The following is a 13,580-nucleotide window of genomic DNA, read 5'->3' on the forward strand; positions in this document are numbered from 1 at the left end:
AAGTGGCCAAAAATCATCGCAAATCAGTCTGTGTCAACATTCCAAGTCCCACAATGACGATTTTTGGCCAAACATTTTTTTTAGATAACACCAGCTCTCGACGTTTTATGCCTTTTTCAAGGGATGAAACATCCGCGAGGATGAAAATCTCGGAACAAAGAAAACCAACCAAACATTATGCATTTTTTAAATCATTTGGCATCGAAATTAAAATTTTGAATTCCCGATTTTCCTATGATCCCTCCTTAGGTTATTTTTGAATCAAGTCGATTCTTTGGTCGGCCCTACTTTGGTGATTTTGAGGGTATAAAAACCGTAACATGTAGCGCTTTGAGGCACCCCTGAATCAAGTCCGATTGAGCTGAAATTTCGAACAGTTCAGTTTTTTGTGCCAATCTACAAAATGTATATGGTCGGTTTTCAAAATTCGATCATGGATTTTTTCTTATTGATCCATTGAGGCATTGCCACTCTAATATATGGTTCGTTTTCGAAATTCGACATGACCCTTATCGTTGCCTTCCTTAAACATATCACCAAAACTTCAGGTTTATCAACCTCTTGTAAACTTTTCGAGACTACTCCAATGTGTTTTTCCTTGTGACCCATTTCATGATTGAGTTTGTTCAACATTTAAATAACTTTTACTAGTTACTCCTCAATAAACTGGAACTTATTGCTGCGTACACAGAATTAAGCCATAATTCATCTCCCGAGAGCATGTGCTACCCACACTGTAGCAGGTTCAGATTTGTTTGTTATGCCATCATAAACTTGAATGAGAGAGCACGACAAACGCACCCGGTTTAAAGCAAGAGAAAAAAAAACACTAATTATTGTTTTGACTGGCGTTTGATTGTTGGTTGCTGGCTGACTCTCAGCGCAATTACTAGCTGCGCGACTAATCGGTTCGACTTTGGTAGACTGAGAGGTTTTTATGCTTCCTTTTTTTATTTTTTCCCTTACTATTTTTCTCTCATACATGACCATTTGGATCTAATTGAATTGAACTATATGCTCTCCGGCCAATTTGAACAGTTTTGTAGCGGCAAACAGTTCGAGGGAATTTTTTCACACCAATTAGCTTTGATTGTTATATTTACTACGATTGCCGACTCAGTGTTATGATAACAATCGATTTCATATGCGTTTAATTACAGTGTTTTGATATCTGACACGTGTGATACCGTGTATGCTTTCAAAAGTATGCGATTCAACTAAACTAAATTTTAATTTAACGAATACATAGCTATTTAATGTTTCAACAGATTTGAATACCTCTTCATGGGATCTCTTTCAGTTTTATAGTTGATCTCATCGTTCAACAACATAGAAACTGAAAATAACTGCAGTTTGTAAAAAGCTTTTCGGACACAAATCGGTCGTAAAACCCATCGTTATTGTTTTTTACATATTTCCCTTAAATAAAAAATGTTGTGGATAAAAATGCTGGACTGATATTTGTGTGGGTATTGTGCTACAGTTTTTCGATAATAATTGTAGCTTTAGTCAGTTGCATTCAACATTCCAGAAAAGCACGCTAGATAATGGCTATAATTATCTCTCGTGGCTTGATTATTATTTATGAATATACAAATTTCCAGAGTTTTGCTTATTTTATTAGCTAAAACGTTGGAATACTGCAATAAATAGAGTTCAGAAGCACGTGTCTTTCAAATTTTTACCAATTTATCAACCTTTGATGGATTCAACTTTAGTTGTAAGTCGGAATGTACCCTGTTGAAGGGGAACACGAAATTGATGCGACGCCGAAATGTCATGCCAATTTTCTTATAACGTTTAGAATCAAAATTATAAGGTAGTACTATACATATATTTACTTCAAAAATCAAAAGAAAAGTTTATCGATGGAGCCTTGAGTGTAAAATTAAACGCATTTTCGCTTGATGCTCATGCCCTCCATCAAAGTCTTTTCAGTGTCATCCGGTACCAGTTCCTGATTTTTTTTTGATTTTCTTAACATGTCCTTCTCGTCTTTGACTGGCTTTTGGCTCTGCCGAAGTTCCCGCTTCATTATTGTCCGGTATTGCTCCACCGAGCGCAGCTCCGAACAGTTTGCAAGTTCATGTCCTTTGGAACAAAATGGACGGAATTGGCCTCATACCACTCCAAACACTTTTAGAATAGTGGCATGTTGCCAAATCTGGCCAAAATAGCGGAGCTTCGGCGTGCTGCTGCAAGAACGGCAAAATGCGCTTCTCGGGGCACTCAGATTTGTAGATCTCGCCATTTACTGTACTCTTTGTCACGAAAGGCTCACTCCTCAGTCCGCAAGAGCAGATGGCCTGCCAAACGAGATATTTTAAGGCGAACTTCGACATTTCCTTCTTCTTAAATTTGTCTTCCACATCGAACTTGCTCTTGCTGGTGAAAAACTCCAACCCCGGAATATGCTTAAAATCGGCTTTTATATTCGTTTCGTCGTCCATCACACAGCAGCCATATTTTATCAGCATCTTCTCGTAGAGCTTCCGTGCCCGAGTTTTAGCCGTCGATTGTTGCCGCTCATCGTGGTTTGGGAAGTTCTGTACCTTGTATGTATGTAGTCCAGCTCTCTTCTTTTTAGCCAAATCACGGTTTGAGGCGCTGGGATTTGCTTTAATCATCCGCTTCACCTTTCCCTCCGTCTTTTTGTTCTCCGGTCTCGTTTTTCTTCCAGCTCCGTTGCCGTGGTCCAACGTGAATAGTGAATTTTTAACATTTTTCTCAACTGACAGGTTAAGAAATTTCAGGTGCTGGTTCACCTCCATTTTCGTTGAATCGAAAAACACGACTCCAATTTTGACAGCATGTAAACAATACACACCAATGAGAAAGTGTGAAAAATTTGGTTGAATTTTACCTAATGTTAAAAAAGTTAAGCCCTGTTGAATGTATCGCAATAATTTCGTGTTCGCTCTTTAAACGTAAACTTTTATTAATTCTCATAATATTGAATTGCTCCGGAAATCGATAAAATGAAAAAAAACTAATGGTTCACATTTATTTTGAAACTTCTAAAGACATATTCGACATAATTTCGACAAGGTATCAACTGCGCAAAAACACAAATATTCGTTTATCTAGATCAAGTTTTTCCAACGATTCGAAGCTGCCAGGAAACTTTCAGACCATCAATAGACATTGGAAATCATTGATTCAATTGCACCAGCAGCAGCTGCATTGTTGATCCGAGCAAAAGAATATTTGACACCGGAACAACCACGGGTTGGCACAACCGGATGCAACAAGCACCCACACGTCGTCCTAGTGCATTTTCTAGTCATCGGTCTGATGATATACCATTGTGATACTGCTCTGCTGGAACGGATGCATTCTTTTAGGAGGAAGCGCAAAATAGGTCCGCCCTTTGCCAAGTTTCTGTTGTCGGTATCGATAACGGCGTTTGTCTGAAACATTTTTCGCCTCATTATGAAATTTTAAACATAACCTTTATTCGTCATACCCAAATTGCATTTCTTATAAAGTTAAGATAGAATTTAATTTTTTTTCTCTTTTTTATTTTCAGGTGAGTCACCGTCAATCATTGTAAGGTAACAAACAGTCTCAAATTTAATCTGATCGTTGGTTATATTCATATAAGTACCTAGTTAAATTATGTCTCTCTAAATTCAATAACCGGAACAGTATTTCAAGCGACTCACCAAGTCACCACTCGACATCTGTTTTCAATAAGTTGAGACTCCTTACCGCGACGTTCATAACAAAAACAAAAACCCTTATCGTTGTTTTTGTGTCTTTTTTATCTCACTTCTCTACGGACCATACGTTCTTTCATCCTATCGAATACTTTCTGAATGCGTCCTCGTCATAAATGATTCAGAAAATGCTCAACTCATCAGAAATCAGTTCCCAATCACGTGTGTGGATTGTTGGTTGTCATACCAATCCCCGAGCCAATGAAAAATGACCTTTCGCGAAACATCTTTGTGTCCAATCCTCGGGGCGACTCGGCTGGAAGCAGAAATGTGAGAGTCAAACGATAATAATTGGCAAATGTGTCAACCAAATGTTGTTTTATGATCTGCTGAACTAAAATACGCGAAGCGGGCTTTGTTCGACCCCATTTTGACTTTTGTCTTCATTTTGCGGTTGCTCTCGCCTTTGCCTATAGACTGCTTGAAAAATGCTGTGTTTCCTTCCAATTTTGTGTTATTTCCTATCAGTTCTGTTTGGTTTTTGTTTTCTAAGCATTAAAGGTGTTCCCGCATCTTTGGTCGCTCCCCAGCCCCTACCAAATTGTGGATCAGACACCAATGGCAAAACAGCGATCGTCGTGACAGTTGAGAAGACAGACTAACTCGTTGAATATCAGCAAGAAAGTGCATCGTCATTCACCTGTTAACTCAGTTAGGAATTTCCAAGTTAAAATTATACAATCACATAGTTCTGTTTCATAATTTGGATAGTGAGTATAAGAAATTTGAATAACTGTTCTCTAAGTTAAAAAATGATACTTTCTAGAATTCCATCGAGTATCTAAACGGATATATTTAACTAACCGTATCGTGGATTTCATAAATTCGGAAATCACACAATGTAAGTGCTCATCTAATATGAAAACTCCTGTAATCCTCAAATTACTATTATCTAAACTTAAAATTATATCGTCATCTAGAGTTCCATCGAATTACTTAACGGTTATAATTACCTTATTGTTGAGGTTAAATTTGGAGGTTATACAATGTAAGTGCACAACTAAAATCGAAATGTAAACCTCGAATAATAAATAAATTTATTAGCTTTTAGCTATGCCAACCAAAAACGTTGCTGCTAAACGAACGTCCGAAACAGCCTCAACATCTCTAAAAGATTGTTCAAACAACATGATGTCAGCGTCCGAAGCCGTTCATAGTTGCCAAGCTGATGGATGCAAGCTCCCGGACTCTAGCCGGATGGTGGCGTGCGACGTATGTGACTCTTGGTGGCATTACGAGTGCGCGGGTGTTGACGATAGCATTGCGGATAAGGATTTCGTTTGTATCCGATGCTCCGCACCAACCGAGAAGCAGACCACTATTATCGCCCCGGCAAAATCACTTACCGGCTCGATGTCTTCGGCAAGCTCCACTGGAAGACGGGCTAAGCTTAAACTGCAGAAGCTGGAGGAGATGAAGGTACTCCAGGAGAAGCAACTAGAGCTTGACCAACGTAAACTTAATCTGGAGAAAGATTTCCACAATGAGAAGTTCCGGGTTCTCGAGGAGGAAGTAGCGGACGAGGAAGAACGGCAAAGCCGGAAATCCAATCGAAGCAACTCGAGTCAAATAATCCAGTGGAAAGTGGATAAACTCCTAGGCAGCGTAGCGAATTCAACTGTTATCCCGCTTGCCAAAGAGGCAGTTCCTACCGTGATGACGACAAACGATGCGATATGCGTGGGTGGTATCCAGGCTCCTGTTGAGCTTCAAGCGGCTCTTGTTTCTACAATACCGAAGCAAACTAGCGTCCTTGCTACAGAACCTGCCCTTATTTATTCACAAAAACCGACAGGTATGTTTATTCCCTATTCCGCGACTGCCGTGCAACAGCCTTTCGGGTGACCCCGAAGACTGGCCACTCTTTAGCAGCGTGTACTACAATACGTCTCAAGCTTGCGGATATTCCAATGTGGAAAACTTGTCTCGATTACAGCGTTGTCTAAGAGGACCAGCATTGGATGCCGTGAGTAGCTACTTACTATCCCCATCTACTGTTCCCATGGCAATGGAAAACTTGACAACCCTGTACGGCCGTCCCGAGATCCTGGTTTACACACTTCTGAAGAAGCTGAAGGAGACACCACCACCAAAACCCGATAGACTCGATTCCTTGATTTCCTTCGGTATGTTGGTGCAAAGTCTGGTTAATCACATCGAGGCTGGTCAACAAACAGCACACTTGAATAATCCGACATTACTCTTCGAGCTTGTAGAAAAGCTGCCGGTCAATATTCAAATGGACTGGGGAATATATAAACAACAGTTCTTGGAGCCAAATTTACGAGTCTTTGCGACGTTCATGTCGATCTTGATCAAAGCAGCTACACAAGTGACGTTGCCAAAGAGCGCGAAACCAGATCCAAAAGGGACTAAATCGGAAAGGGGAAAAGAACGTGGCTTCTTACATGCACACGCTGAACAAAATTTTACCTCTGCATCAGAAAAGGAGAGCAGAGAGCCGACAACAAGCGATCCTAAAAAGTGCAAAATTTGTTCCAGATCTGGGCACAAGATTCCCGAATGTACTGAATTCCATAAGAAAACTACTGAAGAGCGTTGGGATCTCGTACATAGTTTGTTCCTATGTCGTACTTGCCTTTACCCGCACGGCAGGCGCCCGTGTAAGCAGAAGAAGGCTTGTGGAGAACAAGGATGTGACTACAAACACCACCCTCTGCTTCACACATTCAAACCATCGTCGCCTGAGGCTGGAACCGTAAATAACCATCGTCATGCGGGAAAATCTTGTTTGTATCGTATACTTCCTGTGATGCTGCATAGTAAAAAAGGTTCGGTAAACGTCCATGCTTTTCTGGACGACGGTTCGTCCTTAACACTCTTGGAAGAAAGCGTCGCGAACCAACTTGGGCTTGAAGGAGAAACGGGAATGCTATGTTTAACATGGACGTCAAATGTGACACGTGACGAAGCTAATTCTAAATGGGTGAACGTAGATATTGCTGGAGATAAAAAATCACAACAGTACACGCTTTCAAATATACGAACGGTTCAAAAGCTCGCCCTTCCTTCCCAAACGTTACAGTACAAGCAATTGGCTGCAAGATACCCTCACCTGTCAGGACTTCCGGTTACCGACTACGAAAACGCGATCCCAAAGATCCTGATCGGAAATGACAACGCCCATTTGGCGGTCCCACTTCGTAGGCGAGAAAGTGCGAAGGATTCCCCGATCGCTACAAAGACACGCCTTGGCTGGACAATTCATGGTCCTGTCTCAGAGCATAACCCAACGAGCCCAACGTACAGTATGCACATTTGCGAGTGCTCGATAAAATTGGACGGATTACATGATTTAGTCAAGCGGTCGTTCGCGGTAGAAAGTCTGGGAATCTCCCGACACAGTGATCCCGAATCTAATGACGATATAAGAGCTCGGCAGATCCTGGAGGCAACAACGAAACGAGTAGGGCAAAGGTTCGAAACCGGTTTGTTGTGGCGCTACGATGTTCTCGAGTTTCCTGATAGTTTTCCCATGGCCTACAAACGCATGCTGTGCCTCGAGCGACGTATGCAAACTGACGCGATAATTGGGGCCAGTGTAAAACGACAGATTTCCGAATACATTGAAAAAGGTTATTTGCGAGAAGCGACTGTGCTGGAGATAGACAACACCGATGTTCGACGTACCTGGTATCTACCGCTGGGAGTCGTCCTTAACCCCAAAAAACCCGGGAAAGTTCGTATTTTCTGTGACGCGGCTGCCAAAGTGGATGGTATTAGCCTGAATTCGATGCTCCTGAAGGGTCCGGACTTGCTAGTTTCACTTCCAAAAGTTTTGTTTGGATTTCGGGAACGAAGAATCGCGGTGTGCGCGGACATCAGAGAAATGTTCCACCGTGTTCTTATACGAGACGAAGACATAAATGCGCAGCGAATTCTCTGGCGTGAAGATCCCTCTCTGCCACCCCGAATTTTCCTCATGAAAGTCGCCACCTTTGGATCTACCAGTTCGCCATGCTCCGTTCAACACGTGAAAAATCTTAATGCGCGAGAGTTTGCAGACAGGTTTCCGGAAGCTGTGGAGTGCATCCTGAACTACCATTACATGGACGATTTTTTGAAGAGTTTCGACGACGAAATGGAAGCGGCGAAAAGGTCATTGGAGGTAAAGTATATCCACTCTCAAGCGGGGTTTGAAATACACTCGTGGTCCTCGAACTCGAAAAAAGTTTTGGACGCCGTAGGAGAAACTGATCCAACTTCTATTAAAAAAATTGCTTTGTGCGACCAAACCGTTACCGCAAGCGCGACGGAGCGCATATTGGGGATGCTGTGGTTGCGTGAGGAAGACGCATTCACCTATTCGTCGAACTTAGGGCATGTTCCTGAATGGCCGACTAAGCGAGAAGTCCTACGAGTCGTTATGAGCCTTTATGATCCCCTTGGATTACTTTCGCACTTCATTGTCCATGGAAAAATTCTGATTCAGGATATTTGGCGAACTCAGTCTACCTGGGACGAGCCCATTTCCGAAACTCTGAAGGCTCGCTGGTCACAGTGGATTGATTTGTTTCAGTTTTTGGGAGATATTCGAATCCCTAGACCGTATTTTCCTGGACATTCATCACATGAACTGAGCCCCCTTCAACTTCATGTTTTTGTTGACGCAAGTGAGTCTGCGTACGCTTGTGTGTCGTATCTACGAACGGAAATAAATGGGGAAATAAAATGCGCGCTTGTATCGGCGAAATCAAAAGTGGCCCCCCTGAAAACGTTGTCCATTCCACGGCTTGAATTACAAGCCGCGATCATCGGAAGTCGTCTGTCGAAGAACGCAGTGGAAGCACATTCGTTGGCGATAACTCGAAGGTATTTTTGGACCGACTCTCGCACCGTTTTAGCCTGGATCAATTCTGACCTTCGAAAATACAACCAGTTCGTATCCTGTCGCATCGGCGAGATCTTGGAAACCACTAGTCCGTGTGAATGGCGGTGGATTCCAACCAAATTAAATGTCGCTGACGAAGCCACCAAATGGGGAACTGGGCCAGAATTTTCAAGCACTGCTCGTTGGTTCAACGGCCCTGATTTCCTGTACGGACCAGAGAAGAGTTGGCCACTGCTACCGACGGAATTGATAGAAGTACCTGAAGAACGTCGATCACTTAAACGAGAAGTCGTTAACATTCATCACGTTCCCGAGGTCATCGGTTTGACGATCGATTGGGGCAATTTTTCGCAATGGAACCGTCTACTAAATGCTATTGGGTATGTTTTCCGTTACGTGCACAATTTTTGTCAAACATCAAAGCGCCTTCCAGGTAGAAGTGGACATTTAGAACAAGCTGAGTTGATCGCTGCAGAGAAGCTGATTTTTCGAACCATTCAGAACGAGGTATATTCTGCGGAAATAGCAATACTAAGAGAGGGAGGCGGTCGACGCATAAAACGCAATAGCCCATTGGCTCAATTGTCTCCTTTTATTGACATAGATGGAGTTGTACGCATAGAATCCAGGATCAGCGAAGCCGCATTCATATCATATGATACCCGTAATCCCATAATACTTCCCAAAAAACATCACGCCACCGAGCTGATCGTTTTGTGGTATCATAGAAAGTACTTACACTGCAACACAGAAACGATCATCAACGAATTGAGACAGAGGTTTCACGTGTCGTCATTGAGGACGATGGTTCGTCGCATCCGTAAACAGTGCACACATTGCCAGGTCTACAAAGCATCGCCAGCGGTTCCCCGTATGAGCCCTCTACCAGCAGCTCGCCTTAGAGCTTTTCATCGACCGTTTTCTTTCGTGGGCCTCGACTATTTTGGCCCTATGAACATTAGAGTAGGACGCAGCACGAATAAAAGATGGGTTGCCCTGTTTACTTGTTTGACAATCCGGGCCGTCCACCTTGAAGTCGTTCATTCCCTTACCACAACTTCCTGCAAGATGGCTGTACGACGGTTCGTAGGTCGGCGAGGGCCCCCCGTTGAAATTTATTCGGACAACGGGACGAATTTTTTGGGTGCAAGTAATGAGCTTATCGAAGAATGCAGGGGTATCAATAAAGAACTTGCTGAGACATTCACCAACACCGTGACAAAATGGTGCTTTAATCCTCCGTCAGCACCGCATATGGGAGGCGCATGGGAGCGCCTTGTACGATCGGTAAAAACGGCCTTTTTTGCCATGACAACAACGAAAACGCCGAATGAAGAAACTTTTTCTACCATACTCGTTGAAGCGGAAGCCCTTGTCAACTCTCGGCCTCTAACTTTCGTTTCCATTGAAGATGACTCCCAGGAAGCTTCGACTCCAAATCACTTCCTTCTGCTTAGTTCCAGTGGGGCAGTTCAACCTTCTATGACAATGGTAGATCCTAGGCTGGCCAACAGAGACGATTGGAATCACACTCGGCATCTCGTAGACTTATTCTGGCATCGGTGGATAAAGGAATATCTGCCCACCATCGCTAGGCGAACCAAATGGTTCGAAGAAGTGAAGCCAATCGAACCTGGAGATTTGGTAGTTATTATCGACGAAAATCGGCGGAATGGTTGGATTAGAGGGCGCATTTTGGACGTGGCAAAGGGTTCAGATGGGAGAGTTCGTCGAGCTACTGTACAAACATCGAGTGGGATCTTGAACAGACCGGTAGCGAAGATAGCGGTTTTGGATATCGGTAAGCCATCGATGGATCATTAGTCTTACGGGTGGGGGGATGTTCCCGCATCTTTGGTCGCTCCCCAGCCCCTACCAAATTGTGGATCAGACACCAATGGCAAAACAGCGATCGTCGTGACAGTTGAGAAGACAGACTAACTCGTTGAATATCAGCAAGAAAGTGCATCGTCATTCACCTGTTAACTCAGTTAGGAATTTCCAAGTTAAAATTATACAATCACATAGTTCTGTTTCATAATTTGGATAGTGAGTATAAGAAATTTGAATAACTGTTCTCTAAGTTAAAAAATGATACTTTCTAGAATTCCATCGAGTATCTAAACGGATATATTTAACTAACCGTATCGTGGATTTCATAAATTCGGAAATCACACAATGTAAGTGCTCATCTAATATGAAAACTCCTGTAATCCTCAAATTACTATTATCTAAACTTAAAATTATATCGTCATATAGAGTTCCATCGAATTACTTAACGGTTATAATTACCTTATTGTTGAGGTTAAATTTGGAGGTTATACAATGTAAGTGCACAACTAAAATCGAAATGTAAACCTCGAATAATAAATAAATTTATTAGCTTTTAGCTATGCCAACCAAAAACGTTGCTGCTAAACGAACGTCCGAAACAGCCTCAACAAAAGGGTTTAATTTACTACAAACCTGAAACAGTTCAGTAGCGTAGTATTATTTAAACTTTTGTTTTCTTAATTTCCGAAAAAAAAAGAGATTTTTGTGGGAAGACGTAAGTGTGAACTACCCCGTTTATGTTGAAGAATCCTTCACTAAGTACCTCATAGTATGGCAAGCAATCACGTTAGTTTTCTACTCTGGGCCATAGTAGGTATGCTGACATACGTCTCCCTTCAATGATCGTTATGCATATTTCTATTTAAAAGAATATCAATAATAATAAATCCAATAACATTCAGATAATTTTTCAGAGAAATCGATACACAATGTCACAGTCTGATTTTAGAAATGTTCTCTCAGTTGAAATTTTTATAAAAATTAAGAAATCATGCATGGATTCTAAAATCTGAGAAGGAAGAACCTGCGGGAACTTGAACATCGTTTATCGAAAGGATTGCGGTTTAATCCTTAATCCTATAATTGATTTATTTTTCAACTTTATGCATTTTCATTGGATCGGGAGGACCAATACGAAGAGTGTTCTGAAGATTCACTATATGTATTTTCGTTGGATCTGGAGGATCAACATGAATTGTGTCTTTATGCATTTTCGTTAGATCTGGAGGACCATCATGAAGAGTGTTCTGAAGGTTCACTTCATGCATTTTCGTTGGATCGGGAGGACCAACATGAAGAGTGTTCTGAAGAATCACTAAATGCATTTTCGTTGGATCGGGAGGACCAGCATGAAGAATGTTCTGAAGGTTCACTTTATGCACTTTCGTTGGATCGGGAGAACCAACATAAAGAGTGTTCTGAAGGTTCACTTTATGTTTTTTCGTTGGATCTGGAAAGGAAAGTTCAGTTTTTGGATTTCCTTTGGATCGGGAGGACCAACATAAAGAGTGTTCTGAAGAATCACTAAATGCATTTTCGTTGGATCGGGAGGAACAACATGAAGAGTGTTCTGAAGGTTCACTTTATGCATTTACGTTGTATCGGGAGGACCAACATAAAAAGTATTCTGAAGGTTCACTTTGTGCATTTTCGTTGGATCGGGAGGACCAAAATAAAGAGTGTTCTGAAGGTTCAATTTATGCATTTTCGTTGTATCGGGAGGACCAACATAAAGAGTATTCTGAAGTTCACTCAATGCATTTTCGTTGAATCGGGAGGACCAACATGAAGGTTCACTTTGTTTTGAAGGTTCACTTTTTGCATTTCCTTTGGATCGGGAGGACCAACATAAAGAGTGTTCTGAAGGTTCACTTAATGCATTTTCGTTGGATCGGGAGGACCAACATGAAGAATGTTCTGAAGGTACACTTTATGCATTTTCGTTGGATCGGGAGAACCAACATGAAGAGTATTCTAAAGGTTCAGTTTTTGCATTTTCGTTGGATTGGCAGGACCAACATGAATAGTGTTCTGAAGGTTCACTCAATGCATTTTCGTTGGATCGGGAGGACCAATACGAAGAGTGTTCTGAAGGTTCATTTAATGTATTTCCGTTGGATCGGGAGGACCAGCATGAAGAGTGTTCTGCAGATTCACTTTATGCGTTTTCGTTAGATCGGGAGGACCAACATGAGTGTTCTGAAGGTTCACTTAATGCATTTCCGTTGGATCGGGAGGACCAACATTAAGAGTGTTCTGAAAGTTCACTTTGTGCATTTCCGTTGTATCGGGAGAACCAACATGAAGAGTGTTCTGAAGAATCACTTAATTCATTTTCGTTGGATCGGGAGGACCAACATGAAGAATGTTCTGAAGGTTCACTTTATGCATTTTTGTTGTATCGGAAGGACCAACATGAAGAGTGTTCTGAAGATTCACTTTATGTATTTTCGTTGGATCGGGAGGACCAACATGAAGAGTGTTCTGAAGGTTCACTTTATGCATTTTCGTTGTATCGGGAGAACCAACATAAAGAGTATTCTGAAGGTTCACCTTGTGCATTTTCGTTGGAACGGGAGGACCAACATAAAGAGTATTCCAAAGGTTCACTTAATGCATTTTCGTTGGATCGGGAGGACCAACATGAAGAGTGTTCCAAAGGTTCACTTAATGCATTTTCGTTGAATCGGGAGGACCAACATGAATAGTGTTCTGAAGGTTCACTTAATGCATTCTCGTTGGATCGGGAGGACCAACATGACGAGTGAATTTGCGTTGGATCGGGATTTGAAGGTTTGAAATGACCAATTTGAAAATGGTTCTGATGATTAGCGTTACAATCTGTTAATAAAATCTGACGAATTTGTTTGAAGCAGGATAGTCCAATTCCAAAGGAAGATCTTTAATCTAGTAAACGTTGTAGTGGGACCTCCAGCAGACAGAATTGAGACAGAAGGTCGTTGACTCCTTAAGCGTTACGACGAGAAGTCCCATAGACGGAGATTGAGATTGGTCGTCAAATCTAACTTTTTGTTTTCTAATTGTGATATGATATCCAATCGGATATTTCGACTTAGTTCCGATTTATAAAAGATTATGATTTTATTGTTCGGACGAAGTTTACAACTAATGCTTCTCATCAAAGGCCGAAACAAGTGCAACAAAAAATACAAAAT

At 41.8% G+C, this 13,580-nt stretch overlaps 2 protein-coding genes across 3 annotated transcripts in view; both read left to right on the forward strand.

Annotated features, from left to right (window-relative positions):
- Positions 1 to 13,580, forward strand: part of LOC129754598 (beta-1,3-galactosyltransferase 9) — a 127,362-nt gene that overhangs the window by 44,685 nt on the left and 69,097 nt on the right. The window lies entirely within an intron of this gene.
- LOC129752543 (uncharacterized) lies at positions 4,773 to 10,395 on the forward strand. The gene is made up of 2 exons (XM_055748317.1): positions 4,773 to 5,468; positions 5,515 to 10,395. Exons 1-2 carry the CDS (start codon positions 4,773 to 4,775, stop codon positions 10,393 to 10,395), a joined length of 5,577 nt encoding a protein of 1,858 aa, XP_055604292.1.

Source organism: Uranotaenia lowii, chromosome 3 (assembly GCF_029784155.1).
Source record: "Uranotaenia lowii strain MFRU-FL chromosome 3, ASM2978415v1, whole genome shotgun sequence".
NCBI classification, from domain to species: Eukaryota; Metazoa; Arthropoda; class Insecta; order Diptera; family Culicidae; genus Uranotaenia; species Uranotaenia lowii.

Bases quoted from the DNA above. Each gene is read 5' to 3' on its own strand.
- LOC129752543 (XM_055748317.1), top strand. From the start codon at position 4,773: ATGCCAACCAAAAACGTTGCTGCTAAACGAACGTCCGAAACAGCCTCA. The intron at 5,469-5,514 runs GTCCTTGCTACA...AAAAACCGACAG, and splicing joins CAATACCGAAGCAAACTAGC to GTATGTTTATTCCCTATTCC.